Below are 15333 nucleotides of genomic sequence, written 5' to 3'. Positions count from 1 at the left end.
CATTGATTCAATTATTATCTCTATGCAGATGATTCTCAGATCCACTTGAAAGCTGTTCATCTTTAGGAAGTTTTTCTAGGCATCAAACCTAAATTTCCTTCTTTATAATTATCCCCTTTTCCCTAGTTCTGTCCTCTGTGGCCAAATAAAACAAATCTAATCCCTCTTCCATCAAAAGTCCTTCAAATACTTGAAGACGGTTTTCATCTTTCTCCTATCATCTTTCTCCTTCAACTCTTCTTTAGTCTAAATACTTTCAGTTCTTTCAAACTATTCTCACATTTGACAAAGTCTCAAGTCCTTCCACCATCTTGGTTGGAGGACTATCTTTGAGGCAATATTTTGTCTGGCAATTCAAATTTTTAAAAATAATCAACTAACAATAATCACAGAGAGACCTTGTATTCGCTACATATTTCAGGCAATTGTATGACTGAAGATGGAGTTTCCTGTATATCATTTGAGTATTTCTGAAAATCTGCCAATTTCTTTTCTACACCTTGGGAAAGTGGGCATATTGATCAGTAAGTATCAGAGCCAATAATTAGGAACATGGGACAAATTCAGTTGTGAAGGAGAAAGGGGTGAAATGAATCTAAGGTATGACCACTCCTATAAGTGAGTAAAGTGGACTAGAAGCAGAAGTCAAGGGCATTGTTGAGAGAGTTGAGGGCCTGGGAGGCTGGGGTGTCTGAAAGGAGCAAAAGTTGTGTAGAAGACTGCCAGTCAGGTACTGAACTTATTGAGAAGGAAGGAAAGAAAAATGATGTGCAGGCCCATAGATAACAGTAACATGGACCTAAATGGGATGGAATCAACTTTAAAGGTGAGGTGACTGCTGAATGCTGGTGGCAGAAGAAGCATCTGAAAGTGGCAAGGAACAGGCCAACTCCTCCTGCTTCTAAAGGGAGCACGTGAGAATGAGGATGCCACAGAAAACAGGTAGGGCTCACTAAAATAACTCAGAAGAGTATATGATAAATACCTTATCTGAAACAAATTGTAAATATATTCACTGTTTCATAAACAATCTGGTTTCTGTTCATCTTTGTATATTAAAGTATGAGTGCTTGTAGATTATTATCAACTCAAATAAAAAATAAAAGCTGAAAAGGAAAGGAAAAAGAAATGGAAGGGAAAAGCAAAGAAAGGTAAAGGAAGAGATAGGAGAGAATTGGGTTCAGTAAGTACCAGAAAATGAAAGGGATACAAGAAAAACTAATCTAGGATCAAGAAGAGTTTGTTACGCTAGATGACAATTCCAGAGGTCTCATGAAAGAGGGCAGAAGAGGATACGGATGAGGGAAATGAGATGGAAGGAGATGAATGCAGGGAGAGAAAGCATTCTGCATCACAGTGACTAGAGGAGCAAGAGGTGGGCCTGGAGAGTACCAAATATAACACAGAAACTAAACTGAGTTCAAGGATCTAATCGGAATGATGGGCAGGGCCTCTGTAGCTGGTAACTCAAGGGAAGCTCCCTTGGCTAATTACAACAGGTGAGGCAAGAGGAGAGGAGATTGTGTGGCAAGCAACGTATCCACTGTTAACATCACTGACAAACACTCTGCTCATGCAGGACACTTTGCTTGAAGCTTGGGAAATAAAGGGGTGCACACGCACGCACGCGCACACACACACACACACACACACACACACACACGCGCGCGCGCGCGCACACACAACACTGGTTCCAGTCTCCAAAATGTTTGCTATTGGGAAAGGAGACTGAAGAAGGGGATGGTAGCTGGCATTTACTGAGTTTGTCTTGGATTCCCTCACTGATCCGGTGGCACAGGTGCCCTTGTGAGGAGGGGATGGAACAGTGGGGAGAGGGGAAGCCCAGAAGGGCATGAGTGCTATGGGACTCTTGGGAATGGAAGGCCAGGAACGTATGAGGGAAGGATCTATGCTGAGTGTCGGGGTGTGTAGAGAGAAGTAAGTCCCACTTACCCTCTATACATATATAGATTACAGATTTCAGTCTGAAGAAAATCAAAGGAGATGATGGCAGAGGGAGTCAGAGTCCAAGGAGGGATGACCCATGACCTCTGACTCTCCAGCCAATACTTTTTCCACAGAATCCTGCTGCTTCAGATAGAAGGGAAGTGACTGGCACAGGACCACACACAGAGATGTTATCAGAGGTGGGCCAGCTCTCTGCCTGTCATGACGCTGGGCTAGCAAAATCATGATTGCCCTGTGCTCATTCCAGCTCTGGTTCTTGTTGGCATGAACAAAGTGAAAATCAGAAAATCTAATCAGGAATGTGGAAATATGTTTAACGTGATTGTATTGTGTAACCTATATCAGAGTGCTTGCTGTCTTGGGGAGCAAGAGGGAGAAAAATTTGGAACTCAAAATCTTATAAAAATGAATGTTGAAAACTATCATTACATGTAATTTGGAAAAGTAAGATGAGGAGGAGGAGGGGGAGGAGGGGGAGGAGGAGTTCTAAGCAGGTCTGCCCAATCTGGTCCCCACTCACCAGAGATCAGGTTCACATCTGCCTTTGTCAGTATTGCTGCCGGGCCGGCCTTTGCACGGGTACTACATGTAGAACGAGGCCAGTCTGACTTAGGCTTCCTCAGAGGCTCCCCTAGTCTGTGTGTGAAGTAGCTAATCCCCACATACACTGGCTGTCCCTCACTCTCCCACCTCACCTCTGCTTCTGGGATCCCCTCATTCCCTGCAAAACTCTGCTCGAAGGACACCTTCTGCACAGAGCTCTTCCTGATTGCTGCCCCCATGCAAATGAACTGCCTCCCCCTGCTTATTTTGTCTTAATTTGTATGGATTTAATATAATCTTATTTTTATCTCCATGTTATCTCCCCAACAGAACACAAGCTGCTTGAGGGCAGGGGCTACTTCATTGTTGGCTTCTGTCCCCAGCACCTCAGGGCCCTTTGGAAACACTTAATGTGAAGTTAAATGACTGCTCAAAGTCACAAAATCTTACACATTGTGGAGGAGAGATTCAAGCCTGGACAACTCTCAACTACAAATCCTGCAGCCTTTTCCCACTCCTACCACAATGTCCCTGTGGGGCAGGATAGCTGGTTCAGTGAACAAAAGGAACCAGCTCACATCATTTGCATTGATTTTTTTTTTGTTTGGTTGGTTTTTGGGTTTTTTTTTTGCAGGCAATGGGGGTTAAGTGACTTGCCCAGGGTCACACAGCTAGTAAGTGTCAATTGTCTGAGGCTGGATTTGAACTCAGGTCCTCCTGAATCCAGGGCCGGTGCTTTAACCACTGCGCCATCTAGCTGCCCCATTTGCATTGATTTTTAACTGTAATCACCTTGATTTCAAGTCACTTGTTTGAAAAACTGCTATAACACTGGGAAAACGGGTATTGTATTAATCCATGACTCTCTACATGTGTCACTTTGGCAAATGATGACAACCAAAACCATAGGACAGCTGATTCCTAAAGGTGGGCAGGGGGTTGGTATTGACAGAGGAGGAAAGGAAGTAACAAGAAATGGTGGAAGAACAGAAAGGGAAAAATTCTGGATCACCACAATTTTGAGTACAGGGTCCTTATGGTATAGACAGAATCCTTCCACATCCTGCTAAACCCTGCAGGTATTCACCTTATGTTCACAGGAATAATGCCTCTGGGTCTCCTTCTTCCTGCTTGTATAGTAACCTTTCCCCTTTGCCCAGAAAAGAGGGAAATATCATGGCTTTTTAAAAGTGCCAATATGACATTCTATGATTATTTTTCCAAAATTGTCCTAAGAAGTTAAAAAATTCCCATGATCAGTTAGGGCATCTCACTCCTCCTTTAACTCTTTTTTTTTTTGGGGGGGGGGAGGAGGCAGGTCAGTAAGGGTTAAGTGACTTGCCCAGGGTCACACAGATAGTAAGTGTAAGTTTCTGAGGCTGGATTTGAACTCAGGTCCTCCTGAATCCTGGGCCAGTGCTTTATCCACTGTTCCACCTAGCTGCACCCCCCCCTCCTCCTTTAACTCTTAAAACACTTTGATCCCTTTAAAAGCTATAAATCCTAAAAAACTGAGTCAGTAACACAGAGCATGTGCATTAAATCCAAAACATCTTTTTGGCTGCCTACATCCTTTTCTCTCCTGCAACTCCTACCAGTATGACACAAGTCAGGCACCATCTTATTACAATGCCTATTTCATTTCATGTAGAGACAATAAAGGCAGACTGTACAAATCTGACTCTTAATTAGATAAGCTCTATGTAATTAAAGGCCCCACTTCAGTTCCCCAAACTCCTATCCCACCCTGGTAGATAGCTCAGTTTCCTGAAATGGTATAAGACTTACTATGGAACTTGGAGGCTTCTGGGTCATCCACACTAATGGCGATTAACTTCCAATCTGTCTCGCCCTCATCGATAAGGGCCAGAACTCCGAGAATCTTCACCTGGATAATCTCACCACGAGCACGAACCTTCAAGGAAGAATTTCAGCATCAGACAAATGTTGGAAGATTCTACACAGGGATCTGGAGCTGTTTAATCTTTTTTAAACTGCTGCTGAGATTTCATCCAAGCAGAAAATTGCAAGTGAGGAACTTCTACTACCAGTGCCTTCTCTAAAACTTCTGGTCTTAGCAAAGCCACTGAGAGGTCAAGTTACATGCCCAAGGTCACCTAGTCAGTCTGTGTGAGAGGCAGGACTTGACCACACATCTTTCTGACTCTCATTAAGCCACACAAAAGATTTTCTTTTTTAAAGATATCAGACAGGGAAGTGATAAAAAGCTACAAGAATTCAAAATAAACCAAAAATAGGGTACTTCACAATACCCTTTATAGAAGCAAGTGCCTCAGGGATATATGTTTATGGGTCATGGATATTTGTTAAAATGTTGTGCTTCCCTTGTTACCAAAACAATGTGAAATAACCTCAGTACTTTAACATCAAATACTTCATGTTTGAACTTTGGAGACTGAATCACAAATCTATAGTTAAAGAAAAAGAAAAGCCAATGATCAGTGCCAGCCAGTCCTTCCTATTCCTACTCTGCAAGTTCTATGCCCTGCATATTTGCATCCCTAAGATACCTGGTATAAAACAATGCATCTTAAGAGAATGATTCTCTCTCTCTTGGTTCTCCCCATCTCAAGTTAAAGAGAGTTTAGTTTAAACTTTTTACTGAACCCATGCAGTTAACTGTGAGCCCAGCAGGTCTAAGTTATAACTGCAGAAATCATTTCCCTGGTCTTACAGATAAAAAGTCAGCCAGCAATCCAATTCAACAAAAATGGGCGGTAGCTCAAGTCCCTAGCCCTGGCACTTGAGATCATATATATAGAAGTGGAAGGGACCTTAGAATTCATCTAGTCTAACTCCCCTCATTTTACAGATACAGAACAGGGAAACGGAGAGGTAAGCAATTTGTTACAAAGCTAGTTAGTATAGAGGGGAAAAGATTAGAACTTGGGTCCCCTAATTCTCAGTCTAATACTCTCTGCTGTCTAATTTTATTGCAACCAGTGGGAGACATAACTTTAATGCTTTAGATATTCTGTAGCCTTGTAGAATATTGATATGATATCCTTCTTAAAATGTGTTACCCAGAATTGAATGTAACACTTCAGACATGATCTAACCAGAGCAGAACATCGCCATCTTCTCCCCAGACAGGTGCCTCTCCCAAGTGGAACATGCACAAGAGGCGGTAAAGAAGAGTCTAATGACACTTGGGAATTTGAGGCACTGATACAATTAGGCTGGGGGAGGAGAAAATGCCCGGTGCCAAGCTTCAAGATGAAAGAGTTGTGAGGAAGATCTGTGCTCTTAACAACTATGTCTGCATGGCTTTCCCAGGTCTAACCACAGGTGCAAGAATCATAATTAGTCAAGCCATAAACTTATAGCTACTGAGGACATATTCTGAAGTATGAGTGAAGCAGCAGCCTCCTCCACTTGAAGATTCACATGATCCCTTCCTCTGATTGACTGGTTACTCCCAGAACACCTCTTTCTCAGCCCATTCCCTCATCTCCATTCCACCACCCCACTTCAGCTCCCTTTTAGTTTTATTCTCCCATTAGACTATAAGCAATCTTTAGGGCAGGGACTGTTGCTTTTTCTTTTTTAATTTATATTCCCAGTGCTTGGCACAGTGCCTGGCACATAATAAATAGTTAATAAATACTTGTTGACTAAGATCATACCAGATTTCTTGGGCTGCCATATCACGCTTATTGCCTCATACTGTTGATTGTAGTCCAGACCTCTTTCAAAACTGCTTTCTAGCCAAGCTGTCCTTTCACTTTCACCCTAAGTTTCACTTTCATCCCTATTAAATGGCATCTTATTTGTTATGGCCTATTGTTCTAAGCTGGTCAGAACGTTCTAGATGCCAATCCTGTCCTCTAACATGTCAATTCTTCCAACCACCATAGTGACATATATGACTCTGATACGTGTGGGGTCTTAGCATCAGTCACAGTCATCTGAGTCCTCCACTATGGACTAAATGATATACAAGGACACATGCACACACAAGCAAAGAAAAACACCCAACTTAACAAAGACCAAACAAACTAAGGAGAAAAACAAAGAAGAAGAAAGACTGTCAATGAAATTTAAAATAATGAGCAGAGCTTGCAGAGCACTCTACATGTCCTCATTTTACCCTCATGATGGCCACATGAAGTGGGTGCTTTTGTTATCCCCATTTTACAAGGGAGAAACGGAGGCTGAGAGAAGCTCTAGAGCCATCCAACTACTGGGTAAACAAGGAGGATTCCAATAAAGGCCTTCTTGACTAGAATAAATGAATTAGTTAATATACCTGATAAAAGGGATAGAAAATGAAATCCTACAAGACATTCACAGAGATGTCATTTGCTGACATTTGAAGAAATTAAACAAGAATTGAAAACGCTAAGGAAATCACAAGATAAATAAAAGATTGCGAGGAAGGTAAAAAAATCAGATAAGAAAATTAAGTGAGAATTTAAAAACAAAAAAATTAAGAAAATTCAGATTTTTAAAAATTCAAAAAAACTACAGAAGCAATGGAAAGCAGACTTAATATACTGGAAAATGGAATTAGGAACAATGCAAAGCACTGGATTTATTTTCCGCCTCTCCTTCCTCTCCCACTCCCCATAATCACCAAATTATCCAAACTTTCTGAAAACACAGATTCCAAGTGACAGACTTAGAAGATAATTTATGAGGCAATAATCCTGGAATTACTGATGTCCCAGACTTCAGGGACAGGATTCTATCTAGGTGCCCCTGGGGATGTTTCCAAGAGATGCTGTGGAGGTAGAAGTGACAAGACTTGGCAATGAATGAATATGTGAACTGTGGAAGGGAGATATTTCAAGTATAATTTCAAGGTTGGCAACCTATGTAAAGGGAAGGACAATGGGGGTACTATCCATAGAAATTAAGTGGTCTGGAAAAATTTGTTTTGGGAAAATATAATGAGTACACATTGAGTTTGACATATGTATGGGACTTTTAGTTAGAGCTGTCCAGTAGGGATGGAGCAAATGAACAATGAATGAATGAGGATGAGAGAATATTCCAATGACAAGATTCTTTAATCTCAATGATAGTGCTGCTACTTTGAGCAAAAGGAAAAAGATATCCAGGGCTCCCACAGTAAGTTTCACACTCTCTTCCTCCAACCCCTACTCCACTGACATCAGAGAGCCTGCATGAGTAACAAAGCCTTCAGCCAGGATCTGACAGAGGACAAAGTACACTCACCAAGGAAAACCAGCTTCTGGGAAGGTGACCTCTTTGGGGTGGAGAAAAATGTAGCTTCAAAATTCTACTAGGGTTCTGAGCCTCGGTGTCCTGCAGAGCTAGCAAAACCCAAGGAAAACTTCATGAGGAATCCACAAAAGGAGAAAAGGACTTCCAGTAATCAGGATCTATGAGTTTGCTGGGCACATGAGCTCTTGTAGCTAAAACCCACTTTCTGGTGGATGCTGTATATAACTGTGTGAAAGCATGCCCCAAGTTTTTGGAGGAATGTTCTTGTTACCGACTTACTATAATTATAATTATTCTTACTATACCTACATAGTAAATAGCCATTTCTAAAAGGCAATTAATTACATCTGTGTAATTGATAATCAATAAGGAGTATACCAATGGGGGTTCATAAGCAATAGTACTAACACCCCCCCCCCCCACACACACACACAGAAACACACATACCCCCAACCTTTCAGGATTAACCTTTAGAATACAGAGACAAGGAGTGATCAGCTATTTACCTTCTTAGGTCCTGATTTACCAGTGCTAGAGGGATGGGAGAAGGTGCTACTTGAGTGTATTCAAAATAGATACAATGTGATGGGAAGGGCACTAACATTTGTGGGGAGGGGTGATGAGAAAATATTTCAAGTAGAGGATAACAACCAGTCTAAAATGAAACTAGGGACTCTGAGAGAGAAAAGTGAAAAGTCACTTTATTTGCTAAGAACTACTTAAAATTTTAAAACTCAGGAGTCAAAACATTTCCTCAAAAGCAGAATCATAGCCCATGGTTATTTTTATTTGGCACCAAGGAAAACTGAGTTTAAGTAGCTTTCAAACTGGTACAAAAATCAAAGCAACTAAGCTATTTATAGGCCCTGAAATTTAAGATTTATACCAGCACTAGACACTGACTAGACAAAAATAGAGTCATACACATCATTTTAGACTCCAAAGAATTCCTGTAGTATGGGGAGGAAAAGATTTGAAATATTTTTAACTGAGGCATCAACTATATTTAATTCTGATCTATGATACCTAGTTTCTGGTCCAAATTGCTTAGCTACAAGTGGAAAATAGCTTTTTTAAGCATGTAAAATAAATCTTGGGGTGTGGGGGAAAGGCCATTTTTTAATACTTTAATGAAGAAGATAAACTATGACCCTGAAAGACTGGGAACATTTTAAATGCATAGACAAAACAGCTTTCATCAAATGCTCAAAATTTTAAAGAGAATTCCAAGAAGGGCATGAAGTTCTCTGTACCACAAAAGTTATTGGCCAAGTTTTCATTCATGAATTCTATATACCTTTTAAAAAAAAGGTTACAGCTATTCATAAAATTCTGCTGCATGTTGACATTAAATGAATGTGTCAGTGTGAATCCTAACAATTCATTCAAAAGTCCATCTAAACATTTCTTAAAAATACAAATATGAAAAATAAAGTTTAAATTATACTTTTAAATGATTCCTTTTAGAGAAAAAGGAAGCTTTATTAAAATTTTACTTCAAACATACAATCACAAAACTAAATCCTTTCAGTATATTCAATATATTTACAAAACATTGTTATACAACATGAAATATTAAGTTATGATAGTCTGAGAAATAGATTGGTGTATAGTGTACACACAAAATCTAATTTTTACAAGATGCATCCAAAATCAAAGGAATGCCTATCAATTGAAGAATGGCTAAACAAACTGTGGTATATGATGGTAATGGAATATTATTGTGCTATAAGAAATGACAAGCAGGATGACGTCAGAAAGGCCTGGAAAGACATGTATGAATTGATGTATAGTGAAGTGAGCAGAACCAAGAGAACATTGTGCAGAGACAGCAATACTGTTTGATGAAGAACTGTGAATGACTTTTCTCAATAATACAATGATCCAAGACTATCCCAAAGGTCTATTGATAAAACATACTATCTACCTCCAAAGAAAGAACTGATATTGATGGAACAGACTGAAGCATGCTATTTTGCACTTTCTTTCATTTTTTCTTTTGATCAAGTTTGTACAAAATGACAAATATGGTAGTGTTTCATATAATCGTACATGTATAATCCATATCTGATTGTTTGCCACCTCAAGGAGGGGGTAAGGGAAGAAGGGAAAGAGGGATTAAAAATTGAAACCCAAAACTATAAATAAAAATGTTTATTATAAGAAGAAAGATTGTTTGCCACCTCAGGAAGGGGGTAAGGGAAGAAGGGAAAGAGGGATTAAAAATTGAAACCCAAAACTATAAATAAAAATGTTTATTACAAGAAGAAAGATGCATTCAACTGCATTAATACAATGCTCAGAACTCTCAATCAGATAGAATAAATCATAGAATTTCATAGTTGTAAAGGACCTGAGAGGTTATCTAGTCTAACTGGAATGTTAAAATCGTTCAAGGCAAAATATGGATCTCTCAGGCACTCTATTAGAGACTGACAACTAACTATGAATGTCCACTCTTGTGGTACAGTCATTCAGTCTTGAACTGACCTAACCATAAGCACAAAAGTAGAAATCCTTGAAATTGAAGTACGTATGAACAAAATTAAAAACAAAACAAACTACACAGCTGATAAATTAAACTTATACTGAATTTTTCAGACAATAAAACAGAACTGTTCACTAATTTAATCAAGAAAAAAGAGAAGAAAACCAAACAATACAGACAAAAATGAAAAACACAACACATGAGTGAATGATTTAGAAGCTACTGTATACAGTTAAATGACAACATAACTGAAAATCTAAGTAAAATGGATAAACATTAACAAAAATATAAAACACCTAAATGAACAAAAAATAAAATATAGAACCTATACAGCACAATCTCAGAAAGAGAAAATGAATATGTTATAAATGAACTGCCAGGGAAAAAAGCTCACATCCAAATGGATTCTGAATGAATTATCTTAGATGTTTAAAGAATAAACAACCCCTATGCTACTATATAAACTGTTCGCCAAAAGAGAGAAACACGGTATTTTATGAGTCTCCTATGAAACAAATATGTCCTTGATATTCAAAAAGAGATATAAAGCAGAGACAGAAACCTATGTCAATACTATGAATGTATATATGAATGCAAAAATATTGAAAAATGATTAGCAAAGAGCTGAGCCTTTGAATGAAACTAGGGATTCTAGTTCCTAGAAGCTTCAATAATATACTGAAAAATTATCTCACTTTGACCAATTTTCATTTATATTAGGAATACAATGGTGGTTCAAGATCAGGAAAACCATAATCAAATTATTATATAAGTAAATGTAAAAAAAGCTTTTTACAAAATACAGCACATATTTTTGTTTAAAAAAATACCAAAAAGCATAGAAATAAAAAGAACTTTTTCTCAACATGATCAAAACTATCAATCTAGAATCATACATAGGCTAGCATTATCTGAAATGGAGAAATAATAGATGTTTTTTCCAATAAGAACAGGTATATGAATATACTTAAGATTTGCAAAGTTTTTATATATCAAATACTTCTGATAAAAATCAAAAATACATAGCAAATTCACACAAATATAAAAGCAAGAATCATTCCCTAACAAATGAGTTGTCAAAGGACATTAAAAAAAGCAGAAATGTAAAATATAAATTACCACAAGAAAAAATCATCCCAGTCACTAATACTTCAAGGTAATAAGCATTTATTAGGGACTCACTATATGTACTTAATAAGAAACTGTGTTAGGTGTTAGAGATACAAAAAACCAAAACAAAACCTAAAAATAGTTCCAACATTCAAGTACCTTATATTCTACTAGGAGAATAAGAGAAATGAAAATTAAAACAACCGAGGTCTTACCCCCACCTATCAAATTAACAAAAATGATAAAGGTTAAAAATAGTCACTATTGGAGGGGCTGGGGAAATTAGTTAAACTAACATGTGATAGTCTGATCTGTAAATTGGTCCAACCATTGAAATCAGGCAAGAAACTATTCATAGACTTCAATTTTGTGATACTACCACTAAACATAAACACTAATGAGGTCAATGACCAAAGTTTCCATATATACCCAAATATTCACAGCTTCATTTTGACAGTAACAAAAAAGCTGGAGACAAAGTGAATGTCCTTCTGTTACAAAAGGACTGAAACAAGAGGGTATGTGAACATGATGTAGTACTCTTGTACCATCAGAAATACTATGTATGAGCAATTCAGAGAAACATGGAAAGACTTGTATGAACTGATGATAAGCAAAGAATACAGAATGAGAACAAGGCACACAATGATTACAATAACATAAACGAAAACACCATTAAAAAATCAGAACTCATGCTAAATACAAGGACTAGTTCCGGAGGTCAGACACTTCTCAGAAAAGAGTTTTTAAAAGTGGCAAACTACAGAGATGTAATATCACATATCATAGAAGATACAGTTGCTTTTTTGGTAGATTTACTTAACTGTTTTTCTTTGCTATAAGGGAAAATTATATAGGATAAGGCATTTATAGGGAAGTAAGTAGTGTGAAAAAAAGGCATCAATAACACATAAAAAAAAAATTTGAAGCCCTTTCAATTGTTTCCTGACAATCTCAAATACAAATATCTTATGGTTAGAATATTCTTTTACAAAAGAAAAAAATAGACTAAGGAAACTAAAGTATAATCTTTAAGCATCTTTTTTCATATGCAAGGAAGAGATACTAATAATTGATGAGATTTTTTTCAAAGCACATTTCATTATTTAGCTGCTAAAATTGTATAATATGATGAGGGCAATTCTGTGCAGATCATGTTACCATTTCTATTTAAACATAATTTGACTTCTTCTATTTTCCCAGAGCATCAGGCATGCTGATGGTGAAATAAAAATGATAGGTGGATTCAATCCACCTTGGCTCAAGAAGTGCTTATTGAGAGCCTATTATGTGCTTAGCATTCATTAGGCACCTTGAGGGATTTTTAAAAAAAGTTTGTCCCTGTCCTCAAGAACTTACTTTTACATAACAAAAATATAAAATGGAGAAGGAAGGAAGAGAGAGATAGATGACAGAAATATATACATATGTATGTATATATTCAAGAACATCAAAGGAATGTAAAGGAAGTAGGGTTAGCAGTACCAGATCTTAAACTAGATTATAAACACATTATAAAACTGTAATTATTAAAATTATCTGGTACTAAGAAATAGAAACATAGATGAGTAGAACAGAATAGACATACATTAAAAGCAGCAAATAAATATAGTAACTTTGTATTTGACAAGTGTAAAGACTTAAGTTTTGGGAATAAGAATTCATTATTTGGTAAAAAAAAAAATTGTTGGGAAAACTAGAAAAAAGTCTGGCAGAAATTGGGCACAGACCAATATCTTACAACATTTACCAAGATAAGGTCAAAATGGATATATGACCTAGATACAGGAAGATATTACAAGAAAATTTAAAGAACATGGAATATATTATCTAGCACACTTATGGAGAAGTAAACAATTTATAAATAAACGAGAAAGAGGTGTGAGGTGTAAAAAGGCTAAGTTCAATTACATTAAATTTAAAAGTTTGTATGCAAATAAAACAAATATAACCAAGATCAGAAGGAAGGCAGAAAATGGGAGGGGGGAATTTTATAGACAGATTCTTAGGTAAAGATTTCATATCTTAAATATATAAAGAACTTTGTCAAATCCAAAAGAAGACAAGTCATTCCCCAAATGGTTGAAGGATATGAACAGGCAGTTTTCTGATGAAGAAATTAAAACAATTTATAATAATATAAAAATGCTCTAAATCATAATTAGAGAAATGCAAATTAAAACAACCTCGAGCTATCATTTTACATCTATCAGATTGGCTAAAATGATTGAAGGGCAAAGTGACAAATATTGAAGGGAATGTAGAAAAATTGCAAAACTAATTCATTGTTGGTGGAACTGTGAATGGATCCAACCATTTTGGGGAACTATGCCCAGAGAGTTATAAATTCCTTGACCCAGCAATAATCACTCCTGGGTCTGCTTCTCAATGTGACTGTGGAAAAAGAGAAAGAACCTATATATTCTTTTTTTTTAATTATAAAAGTATTTTATTATTTTCCAGTTACATGTAGAGATAGTTTTCAATATTTGTTTTTATAAGATTTCTGATTTCAAATTTTTCTCCTTCCCTCCCCTCCCTTCCCCCCTCCCCAAGACAGCAGATAATCTGATATAGGTTATATATGTACAATAACATTAAACATATTTCTGTATTAGTCATGTTATAAGAGAAGAATCAGAGCAAAAAGGAAAAACCTCAAAAAAGAAAAACAGCACCAAAAACAAAAGAAATAGTTCAATGGTTCGGAGAGCCTCCTCCATCATGAGTCCCCTGGAACTCTCTTGTACCATTGTATTGGTGAGAAGTATCCAGTCTATCGCAGTTGATCAACACATAATGTTGACGATACTGTGTACAATGTTCTTCTGGTTCTGCTCATCTCACTCATCATCAAGAACCTATATGTTCTAAAATAGTTATAGCAGCTCTCTATGTTGGCAAAGAACTGGAAATTGTGGAGATGCCCATCAATTGGGGAATGGCTGAACAACTTGTGGTATATAATTGTGACATAATACTACTGTGCTATAAGAAATGATGAGCTCAATGATCTTAGAAAAAAAAAAAAAGCAAAATGAGCAGAACCAAAATAACACTGTATTCAGTAACAGCAATATTGTGTTAAGAACAACTTTGAGCAACTAAGTCATTCTGATATACATTCAAATTAACTACAAAGAACATATGAAGGAAGACATTATCTGCATCCAGAGAAAGAACTGATAAATAGAATTATGTATAGAATGGTTTTACATGTGTGTATACACACATATACATATACATATATATTTTTGTCTAATGGCAGCCATCTGTAGGTGTAGTGTACAGAAGGAAGAAAAAAAGGAAAACAAATTACATGATAACTTTATTATTTAAAAGGAATAGCAAGTTGTAAATAATAAAAATATGATTGTACATGAAACTGAAAATATTCTACTATGTTATGGAAATGCTTGTTTTATTTCTTAAATTCAGAATAAAATAAATAAAATTTGAGAGAGGGAGGAGGGAAGAAAGAGAAAGGGAGACAGAGTCAGAGAGAATATGCGCAATCATTTATTAAGAGCTTAGTAAATACTGACTACTGGGGATAAAAAATATAACCAAGCTAAACAGTCCCTGCCTTCAAAGAACATTAAAATGTACATTTTAAATGAGGAAGATAACACATAAAAGGGTGATGACAGAAAGGATGTAGGGACAATCTCAGCAGCATGGTTTGGAGATGACTAGGAAGTGAAGAAGGGGACTACTTCCAGGCAAGATAAGGCTTTTTTCATCTAGCAAAGCCAAGGGGGACAGGCCAAGAGGAATGAGGATGATGGCTGTAACGTAAGCATCATGGTTTGGGCTAAAACATGTAACAGATAAGCATCCATAGCATTTAGGACAGGAAAAATAAAAGAGGTCTGGGGAAGACCTGATGTTAAATGAAACACTTGTTAAGGGTTAAAATTCTAGCTAAACTGTCTAAAATATCTAATGAGTGGTCGCCAATCAATTATAAGCTTTAGCAAGAGTTAGACTTTTAAGCATTTATTAAGGAGAAT

At 37.0% G+C, this 15333-nt stretch overlaps 1 protein-coding gene across 1 annotated transcript in view; it reads right to left on the bottom strand.

The window, feature by feature from the left end:
* The window catches only part of PPA2 (inorganic pyrophosphatase 2), a 127217-nt gene that overhangs the window by 62145 nt on the left and 49739 nt on the right, over positions 1–15333 (bottom strand). Inside the window, exon 7 of the mRNA XM_043970983.1 lies at positions 4300–4426. Within this exon, the coding sequence (XP_043826918.1) occupies positions 4300–4426 (127 nt within the window). The remainder of the gene's footprint in view (positions 1–4299; positions 4427–15333) is intronic.

This window comes from Dromiciops gliroides, chromosome 6 (genome assembly GCF_019393635.1).
Source record: "Dromiciops gliroides isolate mDroGli1 chromosome 6, mDroGli1.pri, whole genome shotgun sequence".
Classification (NCBI taxonomy): Eukaryota; Metazoa; Chordata; class Mammalia; order Microbiotheria; family Microbiotheriidae; genus Dromiciops; species Dromiciops gliroides.
The sequence above is the reverse complement of the archived record's forward strand: the minus strand, read 5'-3'. Positions and strand labels throughout refer to the sequence as shown.